Raw genomic sequence first — 21,744 nt, 5'->3', positions numbered from 1 at the left:
GTAAGTGTGTGTTATTTATGTAGATTTAGATCTAGATCCCTTTTGTAACACCATACATATTCAAATACATCTCTTAAACACCGAAATCACCATGTTCATTGTGCAATCTTTAATTCCGCATGCCAAACCAATGTTCATAAGTCACATCAGCACACCTGACCTTTTGGTCAGTAGGACACGAGCAGGTAGAGAAACACCCCTCCACATCTGAAATCCACCTCATCGCCTTGATGAGATCCTGTGTCCCATCAAAAGTAGGGGGCTTCGTGTTATCGAAGTCCCTGTACTGGAAACCCCGAGTGGCTCCTCCTCTTCCCCCTGCCGCTGTTACAGCCGATGCAGCTGCAGCGGCAGCCGTCTCCGTAAGGGCTGCGTATCGCTCGTCGAAGTACTCGAACATGGCGGTCTTAATAGACCCAAACATCTCCGGCAGCTGCGCCCAGAAAGCAGCAGCAACCTCATCATGCAGGATCTCTCAGATCCTGGCATCAAACTCCTCTATACCCATCTGCACCACGGGCTCAGGTGCTGTTGGCAACTCCTGGCCCCTATCTCCTGATCCTGATCCTGAACCGGATCCAGTCACAACGCGTCTCGTCATCACCATTCTGAAACATACCACAAAATATCAGATAATCCACATAAAGAACTAGGAACCAACTCCCGACTAACCCTAGGGGTTGTGACTTCCTTGCTACGCGTATGGGTCCTGTGCTTTCAGTAGTACGGGCCCATACTACCTTCCACACCTACCCATATTTGTCTCAAGTATCACCACAACACCCTAACAATATACATAACATAGCGAGCGCTCAATCCTCACTCCTAGAGGAATGCTAAATATCTCATAACTGGCCTCCCGGCGTCACACAACCCACCCATCCATGAAACTTCCACCAACCCTGCAACACTAGTGTATGCTAGCCATACATAACGCTGGACCCTATAGACTTTTGAATATCCAATCCTACCCTAAGCTCCCAATCAAACAAGAACAGAACATAAGGCCAAATCAAACATTCTCAGGCTATAAGATCTTAATTATGTACAACCGTGATGCATACACTAAGCAACTACAGTAATGATGTCAATCTCATATAAAGGAAACCCTAGGCTAGCAGGCATCATGTAATCATGCAATTACTGAAGATCCCTAGCCTAGCACTAGCATGCTGTTCTAATATATCACATAATCAAATACTGTATGGTATTTTGGGGTCTACTTACTGGCTTCGGCTGATCATACACCCTGCATCCTCCTTTACTTATTTTGAAAACCATTTAAAAACCATTTTGAAAATCTTTCCTTGATTTGAGACTGGATTCACACGAATGTTCCTCTAATTCACTCAAACCAAGGCTCTGATACCAACTTGTAACACCCAAAAATTTCAAGCAAAATTTAAACTTTTTTCAAGCACTTAAAACCATTTAAAATTACATGGTTTGTTTTCACAATAATAATTATCAGAGTATCCCAGTATCAAATCATAAAATCATAACAGCAGGAGGAGCGGTACGATCATGCCTTCGCCTTCCCACGATCACCAGAAGTACCTGAAACAACAAACTGAAACTGTAAGCTCGAAAGCTTAGTGAGCTACCCCCAAAATACCAACCTCATAAAACCATAATCATATCATGTCAACCAATATATACTAGCATGCATCATGAGCCTTCAGCCTGACTGGACCGCTCCCGAGCCTTCGGAATGACTGGACCGCCTCGCAGGGCCTACAGCCTATCCGGACCGCTCGCCGGGTATGTTGGCCTACAACACAAAGCAGGACCATCTCAACCCAAACCCCCAACCAAACAAACATGTGCATATAAATATCATACGTTAGCTCATATCATATAACAGTCAAACCGATCTAACAGATCACTAATCATTGCAACATCCCAATAACCAGGATACATGCCTAACCGGTCACTAACATAGCATCATCCTATAACCAGGACACCGACCTAACCAGGTCACCAATCATAAGCATATCACCATCCTAACTACCAGGATGTAATCAATTAACATATCATGCCATAATCCATATACAAATACATAAGGGCCGGCCTTGGTGCCTTAGACCCTGTTGATATAGTGAGGATAACTCACCTTGCAAGTAGTGCTGAAATACTGTAATTCTCTGCCTGCTGTCTCACTGAGAATCCCGAATTGTCACATAAAAATAAATACTAGATTAATACCCAACATTACTCCTTTGACTGAGTGTCCTCATAACTCATTAAGTCCATTCCCTTTTGTTGGCCAAAATCCCACACCAAGCCCTTAACTTGGAAGTCCATTTACATAAATCCATTATTGGCCCAATTTACTAAATTGGGCCCAAACTCCTTATTGGGCCTAAACCCATGATCCACTACCACTAACTGGCCCAAAACACCTTATTCACTAAGTCCAGCAAAGGCCCAAGCCCCTTTAGTCCATAAGCAGCCCAATACCCGAAGCCCAATTGTCAATGACCCAACAGAGGACGTACGCGGGGCGTACTCCTCTGGTACACGGGGCGTACGCGACCAGATGTTGACCACCATCGGGGTAGTTGACCCAGTACGTTGGGCGTACCCCATAACTGGCCAAAACCTTATTAAGTGCTTAATGGCTTAAGCACTTAAGTCCTAATCTCAGATCCAGAGGCCTAACATGTCCAGGGTCCATAAAGTCACGAACTTTATCACTTTGGACGTCCATAAAGTCCCAAATGCTTGGTCTTAATCCATTAAGACCTTATTTCTCTTGCATGGGACACCTACAGCCTACGGGACCTCATTTTTATTACTTAAAGTCCTTTCAAGAGCCTGGAAGGACATCTCTTTACGTCCTAAATCACAATATCCACCACATTATGGCTTTTGGGACAAGGAATGCTTCTAATAAAGTAAAATGATGAGATCTAAGCATATATGCATAAAGTTTGGAACTTTATACCTTCTGGAGCTTCTTGAGCACAGACTATCTTTAGATCTATGAACTTGATCTTCTTCTCTAACACTTGAATGCAATGCCTTCCTCTTGAAACACTCTAAAACACACCAAATAAGCTTATACTCACAAGGAAAAGCTAGGGTTTTGGGGAGGACGAATGTAGGCAGTGGAGGCTGAGGATAAGCAGAGGAAGTGGTCCATAAGGATGTTTATATAGTCCCTAAACCCTAAATATTAGGGTTTTCTGCTGGCATGAGTACGCCCAGCGTACTAGGGCGCGCCTAGTACGCTCAACATACCCTTATGTACGCTCAACATACTCCTTCCTGACTTAAAGTTGCAACTTTAGTACCTTTACCCCTCATGGCCCAACTCAAACAACTCCAGGGACTACAATGGCAATTAAATAAAGAGAAGGGATTCGAAATATACCGGCAAAGTTCGGGATGTTACACAAAAAGGAACCAAAACTCATAAATGATAGATCTAAGACATCAATGATGAAGTGCATAGCTTTATACCTCAAACAAGCTGGAAACGAAGCACATAATCAAGATCCATAAGTTCTTCGTTGATCCTCAACCTTGCACCAATCTCCTACTTCTTGGATATGGACCAAAATACACCAAAATGGATACCATGAGCTCAAATTACCATCTTGAAGGCTAATGGTAGATTTCTATGGTTTTGAGGACTTGGAGGGTGGTAGAGAGGCCAACCCTAAAGACTTAATGAGCTTATATAGGGTACATCATCCAAATTAGGGTTTTCATTAAGATGCATGTACGCCCCGCGTACGTGCCTGAAGGCGCGATCCTGCCTCGCCTCAGTACATCCTATGTACACCACCGTACGCCCCGCGTAGCGGCTTTAGAACTAGTACGTCGTGCGTATACTCATGTACGCCCAACGTACTGCTTAATCCCTAAACTCTAATATACTCTGAAGGTCATAACTTCCTCATTATCAATCTGATTCTGACGATCCTTATATCCATGAAAAGGTGACGAGAAGCCTTACACTTTAGCCAACCCATACCTGCCTTACAATATCCCGAACGAACATCCAATTTCCATAAAAGCCCGAGCTGACAAATTACCGAAATACCCTTTGACTCCAAAACACAAATCGAATACTCGAGCTGACAAATTAACGCTAATACCCAATCCCCGATTACTACTCTAAAATGTGAAACGATTCGAAACAGGGCGTTACAACAAAGACCAAATTTACAGTTTGCGCTTTTTTGTAACTTTATTTTTTTTGTTTTTTTTAATATTTTGAAAGGTTAGTTTTTTTTGAAAAACTTCTTTTACAACCTCGCAACTTTTTATAGACGGATTATGTTTTACATTTTTTTTCTTTCCACAACTCATATTGTTGGACTTTTTGTTCAACAATGTTTGTATTTTGATCAGATGTTCTGGATCTACTATATGTTGTATTTTTACAATATAACAAAGTAATTATCACTTCATAGAGTATCCACGGTGCATAGTTCAACATGAGAGTTGAATGATGTTACATGTGTAATTGACATTCAATGGATAACACTCTACCATTGCAAGATATCATGTTGACATTCAATGGATAAGAAGTTTTGTGACCACTGAAATCTTCAATAGGAAAAATAAAATCTTTTAGTTATTAAATATGTCAAAAATTAGATTTATAAATATGTTTCATTGAAATTTATAAAGTTTAATGCATTATAGACAAATTTTGGTAGAGTTTTATAGATTTACAATGATGATGTGTCAACCAATTAAACTTTATTAATTCGAATGCATTGTGATGTCCTTAGGTTGCCCGGTATGAAGAATCTTTCACGCGTGAAGATCTACGTGGACACCCTTGTCCACGCGTGAACACCGCCCCTAAGGGTTTTAGGTCTCTTATGGCTTGGTGTGTTTTACATAAGAAGATGAGGCTATCGATTGGATGGTCAAAAGTACGAGAAGATTGAGGAAGGAAGGAGACAATGGTGAAGGGATTTTAACACCTAGACTATTCAGGTACTTTCCTTCAAATTTTTTGTATTTTAAAAATTGAAAATTTAAGGTTAAGCCCTACGTCGAGGGTATGACAGTCCCCTACGCCAAGCGTAGGAGAGGAATTATGAACGATGATTTACTGATCTATGCTAAGCGTAGACTACGCTACGCGGAGCATAGTCGTGCTGGACCAAAACCCAAAATCTAGTGTTGTGAGCCCTATTTAAAGGCTCTAACTCCTTGGGATCCTCCTCATGCTCAGACTCCACCCTCCCAAAACGCTCCCTTGAAACCCTAGCCACCATTTGTGAGCTTTGATCCCTTGGAGTGATTTGTATGCTCTTTTGAAGGAAGAAGGTACTTGTAGAACTGTTGTGATATGTCGTCAGGCCACCGGGTGTTCTGAGTTGGTTCCTGATTGGAAGTCTAGAGGTGGTGCCGTCAGTGAGTTTCTAGCGAGATACCAGAGCATACATCACAACAAAGTCGTTAGCCTTGCCCCAAGGACTGTGCCCCGGGAGCAAGCTCCGACGATCAATTTAGTCCGGATGGAAGAGAATAGATGGTTCTTCCTAGCCGGAAAGAAATATCTTGGTGTTGGCAATGATGTGTTAGCCTTGGCGGCTGGTTAGATGCTAGGGGATAAGGGAGAAGTACCTTAGGGTTTCTGTCAGGAGAGAGAAGATCCCTTAAAAAGGTGGGGGATATTTTCTATTTATAGAGGACCATTAGGTAAGAAGGGCAATTTTGTCTTTTCCTCTTGGAATTGGATCAAAGGGATATAAGGTCAGGCCTTGGGCCCATCCAGTTTAGGCCCAGCTAGTAAGGAGCTGGACCAGGCCTCCAGGGGCCGTCAAGTGAGCGCCCGAAGGTCGGGAAGTGAGCGCCATGCACGGGAGCTACACAAGGCTGGCAGGAGAGCGCCTGACAAGTCTGGCAGGAGAGCGCCAAGAAAGGCTAACACGCCAAGTCTCGACGTCTGGACCATGCTAATGGACCATACGTTAACAAGAACCATTATGGAGCTTTAAGTTATGTAGATCTGGGATTTACAAGCCAACATTCATCCTTAGGAGGTATAAAACTTTCATCTTGATGTTTGTTCATGCTAGATCTAATGAATTTATATGCTTTTATGCATTTTGTCCACATAATCTTGGTCTATGTGAGTATAGGTTACTCCAGACAATTTGAATGTCATTTTATGATGTTTTTGAGGTTATAGAGTCATACAAATGAGATCTTGGACACTATCATCCATCCATGCATGAGTTCTTGATCAAAAGTTGGCTTTATGGACTTAGGGTTTGGTTTTGTACTCTTTCTAGCCATGCAACTGGATAAATTCATAGACTTTATCCATTAAGACATTCATTTGATTTATATCTGGAAGTTTGAGGAGCTGGTTTTCTGTATAAAAAGCTAAATATGGTTTTTGGTATTTAGGGGCTATGTTGATGGTAGATATCTCTACGTCGAGCGTAGCATGAAATCCTCGGTTTCCCACCTAGAGTTCTACATCGAGCGTAGAGAAATGTGCTACGTTGAGCGTAGGTCAACTGAAGGTTGACCGTTCACTATTTGACCAATTTGACTTTTGGTCGACTATATTGTGATTTAGTCTTAGAGGGGAAAATGGTATTTTGCCCAAAAGAGGACTAATTGTGAACCAAGACTCTTTGAGAGATAGTTATTACCTTAGTTGTTAATTAGGGTTTCATTATATGTATGTTTAGAGTAAGGAGACATTTTTCACCAACTTTCCGACCTTGTGAGTTGTGAAGTGGTTAATCTGATTAGCGAGGTGAGGGTTCTCACTATACTTTGTATTGCAGTATGTATCATTGTGTGTAGGATGTTGTTATGCTGTAGTGATCTATTAGTTTGGGATAACTATTATGATGACTTGTGTTTGTTGGTTATTGTCTTGTTTGTTTGCATATGTCGACATATTGTGGTTGGGTTGAGGTGGTTTTGCGCTGTGTTGTAGGCCAAGATACCCGGGCGGTCCAATTGATACTATAGGCCCAATGAGAGTGGTCAAACCCCGTGTTGTAGGCTCAGGAGAGCGATCCAACTATATGTTGTAGGCTCAGGAGAGTGGTCCAACTATATGTCGTAGGCTTAGGAGAGCGGTCCAAATGTACTCTAGGCATTGAGAGGCAGTACAGTCAGACTGAAGGCTCATGTGTACATGTATTGTATGTGTATTGTTGTGTGGGGTATTTTGGGGAACTCACTAAGCTTTGGCTTACAGTTGTGGATTTAAATGTTTTAGATACTTCAGAGGACCGGGGTAGGCAAATGCTTGACTCTACACTTGATCTAGTGGTTGACATGTTTTTTAAAGGACTATGTTTTGATACTCTGATTGATATGGTTGTGAAACAATATTTTATGACTTATGTTCTATGAAAAAATGGTTTATTCTCTTTTTGAAAATGAAAAAATTTACTATGGCTTTTGGGACGTTACATGATACGCACGTACATTGCACACATACAAGGTTAAGAGGGCTGTTAGGCTCTTTTTGTGGATTAGCTCATTTTTCTTTTGTGGGAAAAGTTCTTTTGTTGGGCTACCACATAAACATCAACAAGAAGTCAAAAATACAAGGGACGTATTTTTATTTTCTTTGTATAACATCATATTTTGTGCTAATTATAATTAATTCACAAAATGATGTTTGAACTTTATTTCATAGTTGCTATTGGTTTTGGTAATATGGAGTAACATTTGGGTTTAGTTGACTTGGGTTAAAGGATAATTTTAATGTTTTTGAATTGTTAGTAAAAAATTATTTTGAAAATTATGTTTTTTTATTTAATATTATATATATATATATATATATATATATATATATATATATATATGTGTGTGTGTGTGTGTGTGTGTCTATATATATATATATATATATATATATATATATATATATATATATATATATATATATATATATATATGTGTGTGTGTGTGTGTGTGTGACATCCCCATTTTCACGGCCAGAAAAAACCGATTTTGTTTATGCTTTATAAAAATCAGAGTACTTCTTTTAATAAAAATCTTGCGGAATTTGTTCCCAGAAAAAAATGATAAATACGTTATCAAAGAATTTCCGAGGAAATGTATTTTTATTCATTTTAAAACATTTGGGATGTCATCGTTAATACAGAAACATAAGCATAAACAAAACTTACATTCATTTACACTAGTGATCTACATCTCTTTTAAATCTCTCAGTGTAATGTAACTTCATATCGACACCTGTGATACAAATAAACTGAGTGGGTCAGGTTGGGAAACCTGGTGAGTACATAGGGTTTTCAACCCACAATAATATAATTATTATGTTTAAACATCAAATAATCAACCCAATTACCCATCCCCATTATCTTCTTTACTCTTAAGGATCTACCCTAAGAATCAATTATTCCTCGTTCATTCATTCCTAAGGATCATCCTAAGGAATCGGCACAAAGTCCATCGTTGTCAATGACACAGCTGTCAAGCACAGCTGCTAGTTCTATCACTTAGGCGCAGCTGCCAGAATTGTGACATTCTATGTGAGGCGCAGCTACCAGTATTGTCCTTCGAGCACAGCTGCTAGGGTTATCTCGTTTATTGACAGTATCGTTTTCGAGAGTCCACTCGCAATACATGTCAATGGGTTTTAGAGTACACCGGTGAACACATCGTTCACAACATCTATAGGTTGCGAGTCTGCCAGTGTTCGACTGGACTGTCTAGAATAGTCCGTGGTTGTCATCCATACTCTGCTAGATGACGGGGCCATCATTTGGGAAAAGCTTCTCACATCGTCCACCTCGCACACTTACCTCGTGGTCTATAACACCTCTCAACTCATCATCCAACTCATATTCCATCTATTACATCTACCCATGTTTTACCCAACATATTCTCGTAGATATATATATATATATACAGTTTAAATCATTTAAAACATGTATAAAATCGTTCATCCAGCATAGATAGCAAGTATACAGATAATATGCACACATAGCACGTAATTTATTTAAAATACTTCATATCTATGTGTAAGATTAAAGTAACTATGCACTCACTTGAAAAGGCGGTGAATCCGAACTCAGACAGCGTTTCGCTTCTTAAAAATAATTTCCTTCGACGAAACCTAGTATTATTACCACTAGAGTTTAGTCTATTATTCGCCGAGACTAATTAATAGTCTAGCTATTATTACTATTATATAAGCGTTAAACAATACTTATATAACCCATAATAATAGCCCAAGTACTTATTATAAGTTCCTAATAACGCTACTATAATTAAATAAACGATATATTAAAAATAGCGTAGGTGTAGCTCACTTACAACGAGTTTTATAGAAAACCGGGCTTTGCTTGGAGCAGCGTTCCCGAGCTGAAAAGCTCTTCTTCTCGGAGCCGTCGAGCACTCCAGGGCTTCCGGCTCGTGCTAAGGAGGTTCCCTAGGCTTTTCGGGGGGTTTCGGGGCTAGAGAGAGGTTCTAGAGAGAGAGTAAAGAGAAGAAAGAAGGGGAAAGTTGTGAAGAAAATGAGGGTGGGAGAGGTTCTATTTATAGGGTGAAAAATGGCTGAACTTGGTGCCACATGTCACCATCTAGTGGCAAGACTTGGGGAGAAAGCAATGGCCAAGATTGTGCCACATCACTCATTTTCGCACAACACACTTCCGACTTCTAAAATCCGTAACTTTCACATACGACCTCCGTTTTTGACGTTCTTTATATCCACGCGTAGGTAAAAATAAGATCTACAACTTTCATTTTGACTCCGTCGGCTAATTCTCGACCGATCTTAAATTTAACAGTACGAGGAGATTATACTGTTAAATGTCTGCGTAAAATTCATAACTTCTACATACGGACTCCGTTTTCGTCTGTCTTTTTACCGTTGACTTCCTATTAATGAGATCTTCAATTCTCCTTTAGGTCGCGTAGGCCAAAAACCGCTCGATCTAAAATTCGAGTTTTGGGTCGTGCATTGCTATGCCAAATCTTAGAAAATTCATAACTTCCTCATACGAAGTCAGATTTGGGCGTACTTTTTTTGTATGTTCTCGGTTTAACGTTTTCTACGAATTTCATTTAGATCGCTAAGGCTAAAAGTCGCTCTATCGTAAATTCACTATTTACGTCTCTCGGTGTCGTGCCGGTTCTGCCGTAAAACTTCGACGGGTCATAACTTCTTCGTTATAACTCGGATTTCGGCGTTCTTTATATGTACGGAAACCTTGAGACGTATTCTACAACTTGGTTAAGATTATTTATTCTAAATAAAATAGGGGTCGAAAAGTCGTTTTCGACCCCTATTATCTCTAAATTGACTAGCCCGAATCTACGTGCGTTACAATTATCTCCCCCTTAGGATGATTACGTCCCGGAATCATCAACGAAACAAGGCTCACATGATGACTCCATACGTTATCTCTTCATCCTAAGTCATAACTTTGATGTTTCTTCGAACGATTATCTAACTCTTAGACTCCTTGACTACAGGCCGTGCTCGATCTTGCATCCGCTCTCTATCTTATGTTAGACTTCCAATCATGATCTTCATGTCACGATCTCGATATTTATTGGAGACTCCTTATTTAACAAACTTGAGATAAGTTTCTTCCTTTGATTATCATAATAGACCGATAGTTCATGTTCTAATGACCTCTCATCGTATGTTGCAATGCTTAGACTCAGGTCTTTTAGAGTCAAATTCCGGAACAGACTATACCTTCCTTCATGTTCTTATCACATCTTAAAAGGTAGCATTTCTAGCTACAAGCAACTGTCGTGATACCTATACTGGTCGCTTTGATTATCTTTCATTTCAATCTTCCGGCTTAAGTCAGATGTTACATCGAACTTGGTTCTTTGAACCTCGTAACATACTCATCATAGTCGGACTCGATTTGATATGAACACTAGGGTCAGAATAACAATCATCTTCTTAGTCTTTACCGAAACAATGGTACTGACATACCTGAACAAAACGGAATCAACTACTAGCTTCTCGGTAACCTTGTGACTTTCCCTGATCCAAGCGTGAGTCCTGTGCTTCCGGTAGTATATGCATCTACTACCTTTCATACCTACTCATACTCGTCCCAAGTATTGTCTCGCAGTCCCCAAGTCACCATACAAGAAAATCACATAACAGTTTAACACACCAGATAACAAAACGAAGGCTTTATTATTTCTTGAAACTATTACATAGGTGTTCGAGTTCACCCTATACTATGCCTCTAACAGGTTACATTATACGATACTATCCCTTGGTTACTTCATAACTCGATCTTTGGATATTAAGCCTTCACTCCTGAATCCTTGCATTGTTATCTGCTTCGTCAAGGATCATATGAAATGCTCTCGCCTTTGGCTTTGGCGGCACATTTGGCTTTGTAGCCCCTTCTCTCTTTGGGCAGTCTTGCTTGAAGTGACCTTACTCGTTACATGCGTAACATACCCTTTTGTTGAATGTACACTCGTTGGCGTAATGCCCATGCTTTCCACACTTGAAAAAAGTCACCTTTTCACTGCATGTTCCAGAGTGTTTCTTTTTGCACTTCTCGCACCATCTTTCTTCACTTCCTCTTCCTCCTCCAGACTTCAGGAATTTGGTCTCCTTGTTGGACCTTGAAGATCCTTCAAACTTCCTCTTCTCGCCAACTTCAGCTTTCTCCAGACCATTTTCCCTAATCTGAGTCTCAACATTCCTGGCTGCCCAGATGGTGGCTTTCAAAGTGGTTGCTTGCTTGACCATTGGACCAAAGTCCGCTGGTAATCCATGGGAAAACTTGTTGACCTTCGAGAGCTCAGTTGGAACTAAGTAAGGAACAAGCTTCATCTTCTCCGTAAAACTTGCAGCATACTCAGTGACACTCATCCTTCCCTTCTTCAGATTTTGAAACTCATTGTTGATCTCTAGGAGATCCTACTCAGAGCAGTACTGCATTTTCAGTTGCACCACGAAATCTTCCCAAGGCATCTTGCTTGCTTCTCCCTTGGGCATCGTGTTAGCTAGTAGCTTCCACCAGCTCAGTACTCCAGACTTTAACAGAGGGATCGCGAGAGCGGTCTTCTTTTTGTTGCTACACTCGCAACTCTCAAACATTGTCTCCATCTCGGAGATCCAGTCCATAACTTCCACCGGTGTTGGGCTTCCAGAAAGACTTGGGGGTTTTGATGCCATGAAATCCTTGTACTTGCATCTACGTCCGTCATTTCCTCCATCCTGATTGTTTCGTCTAACTATCGGTGGGTCGGCTCGACCAACCGTCCCACTGTAGTTCCCTCCTTCTGACTGCCCATCACTGAGCTCGAGCTGTTCAATAGGCACCGTAAGTTCCTCTCGATTTTGTTGAAGTAAACGCCTTGTTTCCTCCATCTGACGATCCAACATCATTTGGATCATCGCTTGTACTCCGGCCATGGTTATTGGCTCAGCAGCGGCTACCACAACCGGTATTTGCTCAATCACTGGGGGTTGGTTTCTGTTCCCATTAGCATTCTCGGCTCCACTACGGGTTCTTGCCATTTTGATCTATACACCGAATAAGGTGAATCTAGATCTTTATTTAGGATAGTCGTTTAAATCGTCCTTATCACTTCGAAACGTTTACATGTTAGTTCTAATATCGTAGTCGTACGTTTAGAATCCTAAACACATAAGGTTTCCAGATCCGGTCGGCAACAGACCATAGATCCGAACAAATAACAACATCTGAGGCATAAATCATTTAGCACATAAGGCATATTAGGCATACTTTCCTAAATAAGCTAGTGCTCACATCTCACAATCATCGCTTAGCATTCAAAGTTTAAGTCTAGAAATAAATCCATATTCCTAGTTCGCTTAAACTAATGCTTTGATACCAACTGTGACATCCCCATTTTCACGGACAGAAAAGACCGATTTTGTTTATGCTTTATAAAAATCAGAGTACTTCTTTTAATAAAAATCTTGCGGAATTTGTTCCCAGAAAAACATGATAAATACGTTATCAAAGAATTTCCGAGGAAATGTATTTTTATTCATTTTAAAACATTTGGGATGTCATCGTTAATACAGAAACATAAGCATAAACAAAACTTACATTCATTTACACTAGTGATCTACATCTCTTTTAAATCTCTCAGTGTAATGTAACTTCATATCGACACCTGTGATACAAATAAACTGAGTGGGTAAGGTTGGGAAACCTGGTGAGTACATAGGGTTTTCAACCCACAATAATATAATTATTATGTTTAAACATCAAATAATCAACCCAATTACCCATCCCCATTATCTTCTTTACTCTTAAGGATCTACCCTAAGAATCAATTATTCCTCGTTCATTCATTCCTAAGGATCATCCTAAGGAATCGGCACGAAGTCCATCGTTGTCAATGACACAGCTGTCAAGCACAGCTGCTAGTTCTATCACTTAGGCGCAGCTGCCAGAATTGTGACATTCTATGTGAGGCGCAGCTACCAGTATTGTCCTTCGAGCACAGCTGTCTAGGGTTATCTCGTTTATTGACAGTATTGTTTTCGAGAGTCCACTCACAATACATGTTAATGGGTTTTTAGAGTACACCGGTGAACACATCGTTCACAACACCTACAGGTTGCGAGCCTGCCAGTGTTCCACTGGACTGTCTAGAATAGTCCGTGGTTGTCATCCATACTCTGCTAGATGACGGGGCCATCATTTGGGAAAGGCTTCTCACATCGTCCACCTCGCACACTTACCTCGTGGTCTATAACACCTCTCAACTCATCATCCAACTCATATTCCATCTATTGCATCTACCCATGTTTTACCCAACATATTCTCGTAGATATATATATATATATATATATATATATATATATATATATATATATATATATATATATATATATATATATACAGTTTAAATCATTTAAAACATGTATAAAATCGTTCATCCAGCATAGATAGCAAGTATACAGATAACATGCACACATAGCACGTAATTTATTTAAAATACTTCATATCTATGTGTAAGATGAAAGTAACTATGCACTCACTTGAAAAGGTGGTGAATCCGAACTCAGACAGCGCTTCGCTTCTTAAAAATAATTTCCTTCGACGAAACCTAGTATTATTACCACTAGAGTTTAGTCTATTATTCGCCGAGACTAATTAATAGTCTAGCTATTATTACTATTATATAAGCGTTAAACAATACTTATATAACTCATAATAATAGCCCAAGTACTTATTATAAGTTCCTAATAACGCTACTATAATTAAATAAACGATATATTAAAAATAGCGTAAGTGTAGCTCACTTACAGCGGGTTTTATAGAAAACCGGGCTTTGCTTGAATCAGCGTTCCCGAGCTGAAAAGCTCTTCTTCTCGGAGCCGTCGAGCACTCCAGGGCTTCCGGCTCGTGCTAAGGAGGTTCCCTAGGCTTTTCGGGGGGTTTCGGGGCTAGAGAGAGGTTCTAGAGAGAGAGTAAAGAGAAGAAAGAAGGGGAAAGTTGTGAAGAAAATGAGGGTGGGAGAGGTTCTATTTATAGGGTGAAAAATGGCTGAACTTGGTGCCACATGTCACCATCTAGTGGCAAGACTTGGGGAGAAAGCAATGGCCAAGATTGTGCCACATCACTCATTTTCGCACAACACACTTCCGACTTCTAAAATCCGTAACTTTCACATACGACCTCCGTTTTTGACGTTCTTTATATCCACGCGTAGGTAAAAATAAGATCTACAACTTTCATTTTGACTCCGTCGGCTAATTCTCGACCGATCTTAAATTTAACAGTACGAGGAGATTATACTGTTAAATGTCTGCGTAAAATTCATAACTTCTACATACGGACTCCGTTTTCGTCTGTCTTTTTACCGTTGACTTCCTATTAATGAGATCTTCAATTCTCCTTTAGGTCGCGTAGGCCAAAAACCGCTCGATCTAAAATTCGAGTTTTGGGTCGTGCATTGCTATGCCAAATCTTAGAAAATTCATAACTTCCTCATACGAAGTCAGATTTGGGCGTACTTTTTTTGTATGTTCTCGGTTTAACGTTTTCTACGACTTTCATTTAGATTGCTAAGGCTAAAAGTCGCTCTATTATAAATTCACTATTTACGTCTCCCGGTGCCGTGCCGGTTCTGCCGTAAAACTTCGACGAGTCATAACTTCTTCGTTATAACTCGGATTTCGGCGTTCTTTATATGTACGGAAACCTTGAGACGTATTCACAAATTTGTTAAGATTATTTATTCTAAATAATCTTTTGTCGAAAAGTCGTTTTCGACCCCTATTATCTCTAAATTGACTAGCCCGGATCTACGGGCGTTACAATATATATATATATATATATATATATATATATATATATATATATATATATATATATTATATATATATATATATATCGATGATGATGTGGAATGGTGATTATTTTCAAGAATTAGGCTTGGGGGAGTGATAGCCATGGAATGAAGGCATTATCTTAACTTCTTGTTGGAATGGAATGAAGTGATTGTGACTAGAATGGAATCACAAAGTTGTAATTTTGACTGGAATGGAATCACAAAGAAGTAATTTTGACTGGAATTAGAAAGAAGTAATTTTGACTGGAATCACAATGTAGTAATTTTGACTGGAATGGAATCACTGAGACAACAATGCATACAAATAACAAGAAAGTAATTGAATGGAATGAATACAATGCATACATATAACAAGAAAGTAATTGAATATTGTGGTTGGATTCATTGAAATACTCCATTAATATTCGAAATTAAATAAAGGGCAAGTAGTTGTCTGCATACACAAAAGATAGGACAAAAGATTCCTACTATGGACCACAAAAGAAGGGCCACCATCTGCCCACAAACCCAAAAGAAAAGCATAAAGAAAACATAATACTTTGTCTTTACATCACAACTTGATAACAAAAGATGTGCCCACCCACTACCTACACACTAACTTAATCAAGGACTGCAGGGTTTTCTACAGTACTCCCAACCCCATGTATGTTCCTCCTTAATGCCATTTTGACAATCCTTTCAGAATATTGCCTCCGTCCACTTCTAACAATTGGGGCCCTTTGGTGGTAGTGGTGGTGGAGGTGGTTGGGCTGCTGCTGCTGGTGGTGGTTGAGGTGGTTGGGCTGCTGCTGCTGGTGGTGGGGGTGGTGGTGGTTGGGCTGTTGCTGGTTGACTTGGTCCTGCTCCACTACCCCTGGAGGAACTTGGTGCTGCAAAAAATTGAAGTCTCAATTACTTATCAAAATGATGTATTATGTTCAGATGAAAAAAATTTACCTGATGTATTTGTTTGCTGCTTAGATGGACACTTTTTCTTGTTATGGCTTGGTTCCTTGCAAATACTACACCTTATCAGGGCTCCCCTTCTTGTCACAGAATGTCTAACTGGGCCACTCAACTCTCTTTCCACTGCATCCCTCTTCCTTTTCACTGATGGCCTACCAGGTAATCTTCTTCTTTTGGGAGGCAAAGGCTTTTGATAAGGAACTTCTGGTCACATATCACTACCATTGAGAGGGTTAATGCTATAATTGTAGCATTTTAGATATGTCGCTTTATTGTATGATTGGGACACATATGTTTCTGCATCTTGATTCAGGGAACAGATTGCAGCTACTCCATGTAAGCATGGTATCCCTGTAAGTTGCCATATTCTACATGCACAAGTCTTTGCAATTAGATCCACTCCATATGTTGCGTCATTGAACCTAACTTCATACTTTTGATAACCACAAGGAGTAACCCCCCACAATCTGTATAAGGCAATAATGACTACAAATTAATAACTAATAACACAAACTAATAAAAACCATATGTTGAATTGTAAAACTACATGTTACCTCTGTTTAACCTTCAAATCTTGTATAAGCTTCCTAATACTTGGACAGATAGTCAAATCCCATTCACTTTCTTCTACCATTTGACTGTATATCCTCTCCATCACAAATATCCTAATCTCCTCTAGCATAGTGATGATTGGTTTCCTTCTAGCATGCCTAATAGCAGAATTGAAACTCTCACTCACCCCATTCTCAACTGCATCACATTCTCTTCCCTCTTGAAAAAATGCCTTAGACCAGGTAGTAGGATCTCTGTCTATAAGGTAGTCATATGCTTGAGTATCTACAGATTTGATCTTTTCCATTACATGTTTGAACTTCTGTTCAGTACTAGCTTTGACAGCCCTCCAAAAAAGCTTCCTGAAATGTTGACCAATAAACCTTTTAGCAAAATTAGCCACAATGTGCCTGGCACATTGTCTGTGTTCAGCTTCTGGACACCTTTCTTTTACTGCTTCTAGCAACCCCTACAAATAACAACAACAAAATTAGTAGAACATGCATAAAAACAGATGTATAAATATGAACCGATGCTCACCTTGTGTCCATCATAAAGAAGGGTAATGACTGTACCAAGACCACCATCAATGTCATCCATGGGGAGATCTATGAACCACTTCCATGTGGCCCTGTTCTCAACTCCAACTACAACCCATGCTATAGGGTAGATGTGGTTGTTTGCATCCCTCCCTACAGCTGCCAAAACTTCTCCCCTAACAATACCCTTTAAAAAGCAACCATCAAGGCCAATCACATTCCTGCACCCTTCCTTCCAACCATCACTTACAGCTTAGCAAACATAGTACTTAGAAAACAAAGTTGTGGAATCTAGCATGATGTCTACATCCATCCTCACAGTAGACTCAGGGTTTTTCCTCAGAATTTCATTACCATATGACCATAATCTCCCATAATGTTCAATTAGACTTCCTTCAATTTCTTGTAATGCAAATTTCTTTGCATTATCGCATTGCCCCACACTCAAATTTATATTGAATGTTGTTGAAACTTTAGCTTTCATCTTCCTAACACTCATTTTTGGCTTCTCTATAATTTCACTCAAATTGTTTGCCTAACCACTTATAAGTTACTATGGACCCAAACTTAAACACCCTGCTACAGTTATGTTCACTAACTAGAGATTTTATCTGAAAAGTCTTCTCTTTAGTCATCCAAGAGTCCCAAAGTCTAAATGAACATGTATGTGACTTGTTTTTTTTTGCAACACTTAACTAACAACCTTTGAGAGTCATTTTTTTCAAACCAAAGATCATATCCATTAGCAACTGCATAGTTGCTCAACATGTTTTTAAGCTCATCAGGGTTAGAAAATCGCATACCTAACAGTGGTTTCATCTGATTCCATGGTTGTCTATCATCATGCACAGGGTATTGAGGTTCAACATATTCAGCATCTTCATATAGATCATCTACATTTACTATATGTAGACAAAGTTTGTTTAAGAACCTGTCACCCATGGTTTTGTTGGCTGGGAATGGATATTCTACATCATCTTCTTCATGGTCAACAAAATAAGTGTCCGACAAGACCGAGTCTTCATCCTCTTCACAGCGGTAGTCTTGATCTTCATTTTCCTCTTCCTCAATCCATTCAAAGATTGGTTCATTATAGTGGTCCACATACACATTCATTCTCCTCTTATTTGCATAAGCGAAATCCAAAAATTCTTTGTAATCACCGTCATTCACCAGTGTATGAATTCTCTGACTTAAAGACTCTTGTGGAAGGCCGAAGTAGATGTCTTTGCTTCTACTTCTGGCATGAACTCCTCGTACTCAAATTCACCGAAGTCAACATCTCGCACTGATTGTCTGTCGGGATCAAAGTATACTAACGGGTTGGATGCAAACGTTCCATTGTAGTGGAAATCCACTACAATGAAGTTTCGACCGTTGGGACATTGTGATGAAGCCATTATAGAGATCGATTGAAGATTGAAGGAGACAAAATCAGGGGTTAATGAGAGTTCGTGCCCTAATCAAATTTAAGGACCAAATGAGACTTCACTCTTAACTTTAATGAGGAGGGGAGGCAAAATCGGGGCCTACATGCCACCTCATTGGCCACCTAGGATAAAAAAAAGCCACATCAGACCGATTCAACCGTTGAAACCGGCTAATATTGGTCATAGGGGGGAAATTTACACAAATCAACAAGTTAAATGACTATTAGAGTATGAAAAAAAGTTTAGTGACCAAATGTGACCAAAAGCAATAGTATGTTACCCTCTCAAGTCATTATCTTCAAGTCCTTTATTTCCCACGCATGGAAAACCTAATTAAAAGCATTTCAAAAAAAAAAATGAGTGAATGTCCATAAAATTGCCACCAAATAACCAAAATGACATTTTTTTACAAATCTCTACATTGTTGAGCCATCACATTATTCATCTTGTTCTTTCATACATGAAAACTTAGGCTAAAAGCTTACAACTCATCACGCTCAATCACACCACCACCACCATGTCTATCCAAGTAAGAAATCGCCACCGCAGCATGAAAAGCTGCTCCAATCGGGAGCGCCTCTTCATCAATAACAAAATACGGCGAGTGTAAATGCTCCGGCGGTGTTTGCGTCTTGTTATTGCTTCCTATCACGAACATAACCGCCGGCATTTTCTGTGTAAAAAAACTGAAATCTTCACCACCCATCGTCACCGGAAGCACCTGCATATTGGGTTTTCCGAGTATGATTTCTGCCACCGTCTTTGCATGTTCGTATAATCCTTCGTCGTTTTCCGTCACCGGGTACGGCAGCGGCGTTTCATCCATGAAATCCAGTTCTGCTTCGCACCGGTGAACGCCGGCCTGCGTCTCTATCACCTGAAATCAAAAATTGAATACAAACAGACACAATGCAATTATCAATTGGGCTTCCTTCAAGGTTAATGATCTCGATTACTAGATGATTTTAGGTGTTTACCTGTTTAATCCTTTCTTTGGTGTCTATAAGACCTTGAGAAGACAAGCTTCGATATGTTCCCCCAATTTTTACACTCTCTGGAATCACATTGTCTGCTTTCCCTCCGATAATGTATCCGATCGTCACAACCTGAAATCAACCACCGGAAAAGAATCGGAACCCTAAAATCACATGAATTGATCACTTGCAAAAAGTCAGAAGATTACTCTGGACTCAAGTGGATCTGTTTCGCGAGATACAATCTGTTGTAGAGCAACAACCGCCATTGATGCTGCAAGAATCGGATCTTTCGATAACTGTGGGGTTGCAGCATGTCCACCGGTACCTTTAATGGTTGCTGTAAACCTTCCGGCGCCGGCTAACACCGGACCTGGCCGTGAAGCTACGACACCCACCGGATACGACGGATAAACGTGGAGGGCAAAGGCGGCTTTGATGTTGTCCAGTGCACTGTGTTTTAGCATATGATAAGCTCCGGCGAAACCCTCTTCGCCGGGCTGGAAAACCAGTTTCACGGTGCCCTTTTAAGAGTAAACAAGAGAGGTATTAGTTCCATGCTTTATAGGTTGTACATCGTGCATTCGATATAGTACTTCTTTTACCTTGAGTTTGTGTCTCCTCGCTTGGAGCAATTTAGCAGCTCCAAGTAGCATTGCTACATGAGAATCGTGGCCACAGGCGTGCATTTTTCCGGCGATCTTGCTCCGGTGATCCCAATCGACTAGTTCCTGATATTTTCCGATAGAGGAGATGAAACTATGTTTAAAACGAGAGAAATTAAACATGAAACCTCAAAATATTCAGAGAAAAGAGAACCTGGATTGGTAGAGCGTCCATATCCGCTCGGAGAGCAAAGAATGGCTGTTCGCCGGAACCAATGGTGGCAACAACACCGGTCTCCGCCACCGGCCATGTGTACTCGACGCCAAGCTTGTCGAGCTCTGCTCTTATCACTTCACTCGTCTTGTATTCTTGAAACCCTAGCTCCGGATACTCATGGATTTTCCGGCGAATGTTTCTAACCCAGTTAAAAAACTCCGGCGACTTCGCATCCTCCAAAAGCCGCTGACCAAGAGGACCAATTACCTCCGGTTTCAAATGGGTCGCAGAAGTCCGGAATGATGAGTGTAAGAGAACAACGGCGAAGACCAGAAAGAGGAATCGCCGACGAGATGATCTCATCGTTGACCAAATGGCGTCGATTGCAGTACTGGAGTCACGGAGTTTTTTATATTCAAATGGCCGGCGTCATAGAGACACAAACAAAGGAGTTTAAATCAAAGATAAAAAGAATTTCATTTTGACACCCTAAAATGGTACATTTATTACCCGAAATAACAATGATCGAATCTTCATCAAGAAAATCACTCTGATACCAAGTATGTAATCTTACCTGATACAATGTCTTAATTCAATGATTTGCATATTTCGGCATAAATGTATTTCCATTGCTCTAACACTAAAATGGAGTTTGTATTCCAACCAAACATTAAAATTGTGTTTTTTAGAGGTCATGTAAATTGGCCTTCTTCCTAAACACTAAAATAGTGTTTTTTAAAGGTTGATTGGAATGAGAACACCATTTTATTGGCCTTTATAATAGTTTTTTAGTAGTTGGTTGGAGTTGGTCTTAACAATATTTATTTTCATGATAGTTTGTGAGAAAGCGGTTTTAATTTTTTTTTACAAACACTGCAAATATATAGTTAAAAATAGTGAGTTCATAAGGTCTTTCAAATTACATCAAACTTTGTGAGATTTTTGTAACCGTTGAAGTCTGTTTCACAATACACATTTTGCCGACTTGCTTTATGTAACCTCCGTTGTTTGAGTTTGAAGTTGTAGAGACCGAATTTTGTAAGATTTTGCCATAAATACCATTTAGCTGGTTTTCCATCCTATAACAAGTTACCATGTCACATGGTTGTCATTTAGTTGGTTTTCCACCCTCTCACCCTTCAACTCGTTTACATTTCTCCATCCGCCGCGGACCACTGTCAT

The 21,744-nt window shown here is 40.0% G+C and overlaps 2 protein-coding genes across 2 annotated transcripts; both read right to left on the bottom strand.

Moving 5' to 3' along the window:
* Positions 1 to 15,680: 15,680 nt before the first annotated feature.
* On the bottom strand, positions 15,681 to 19,051 carry LOC145159694 (uncharacterized). Its single transcript, XM_079078714.1, has 4 exons — positions 17,338 to 19,051; positions 16,800 to 17,266; positions 16,237 to 16,712; positions 15,681 to 16,169 (listed from the first exon to the last, which is right to left on the bottom strand). The coding sequence occupies exons 1-3, from the start codon at positions 17,395 to 17,397 to the stop codon at positions 16,454 to 16,456; spliced, it is 786 nt and encodes a 261-aa protein (XP_078934840.1). The 5' UTR covers positions 17,398 to 19,051; the 3' UTR covers positions 15,681 to 16,169; positions 16,237 to 16,453.
* A 72-nt stretch (positions 19,052 to 19,123) lies between these two features.
* On the bottom strand, positions 19,124 to 21,057 carry ILR1 (Peptidase M20/M25/M40 family protein). The gene is made up of 5 exons (XM_079078713.1): positions 20,560 to 21,057; positions 20,346 to 20,471; positions 19,950 to 20,264; positions 19,744 to 19,872; positions 19,124 to 19,643 (listed from the first exon to the last, which is right to left on the bottom strand). Exons 1-5 carry the CDS (start codon positions 20,923 to 20,925, stop codon positions 19,248 to 19,250), a joined length of 1,332 nt encoding a protein of 443 aa, XP_078934839.1. The 5' UTR covers positions 20,926 to 21,057; the 3' UTR covers positions 19,124 to 19,247.
* Positions 21,058 to 21,744: the final 687 nt, after the last annotated feature.

The sequence above is a fragment of the Lactuca virosa genome, chromosome 2, assembly GCF_052849685.1.
Source record: "Lactuca virosa cultivar CGN04683 chromosome 2, Lactuca_virosa_CGN04683_v6, whole genome shotgun sequence".
In the NCBI taxonomy this organism is placed as follows: Eukaryota; Viridiplantae; Streptophyta; class Magnoliopsida; order Asterales; family Asteraceae; genus Lactuca; species Lactuca virosa.
The sequence above is the reverse complement of the archived record's forward strand: the minus strand, read 5'-3'. Positions and strand labels throughout refer to the sequence as shown.

What these genes read in the sequence shown, in the direction of transcription:
- LOC145159694 (XM_079078714.1), bottom strand. Translation starts at nt 17,397, where the DNA reads ATGGATGACATTGATGGTGGTCTTGGTACAGTCATTACCCTTCTTTAT. An exon ending in TTCTTTATGATGGACACAAG is followed by an intron (nt 17,267 to 17,337) that starts GTGAGCATCGGT and finishes TGTTATTTGTAG; the next exon opens with GGGTTGCTAGAAGCAGTAAA. An exon ending in GATTTGAAGGTTAAACAGAG is followed by an intron (nt 16,713 to 16,799) that starts GTAACATGTAGT and finishes TGCCTTATACAG; the next exon opens with ATTGTGGGGGGTTACTCCTT.
- ILR1 (XM_079078713.1), bottom strand. Translation starts at nt 20,925, where the DNA reads ATGAGATCATCTCGTCGGCGATTCCTCTTTCTGGTCTTCGCCGTTGTT. An exon ending in CAGATCCACTTGAGTCCAGA is followed by an intron (nt 19,873 to 19,949) that starts GTAATCTTCTGA and finishes GGTTGATTTCAG; the next exon opens with GTTGTGACGATCGGATACAT. An exon ending in CCAAAGAAAGGATTAAACAG is followed by an intron (nt 19,644 to 19,743) that starts GTAAACACCTAA and finishes TTTTGATTTCAG; the next exon opens with GTGATAGAGACGCAGGCCGG.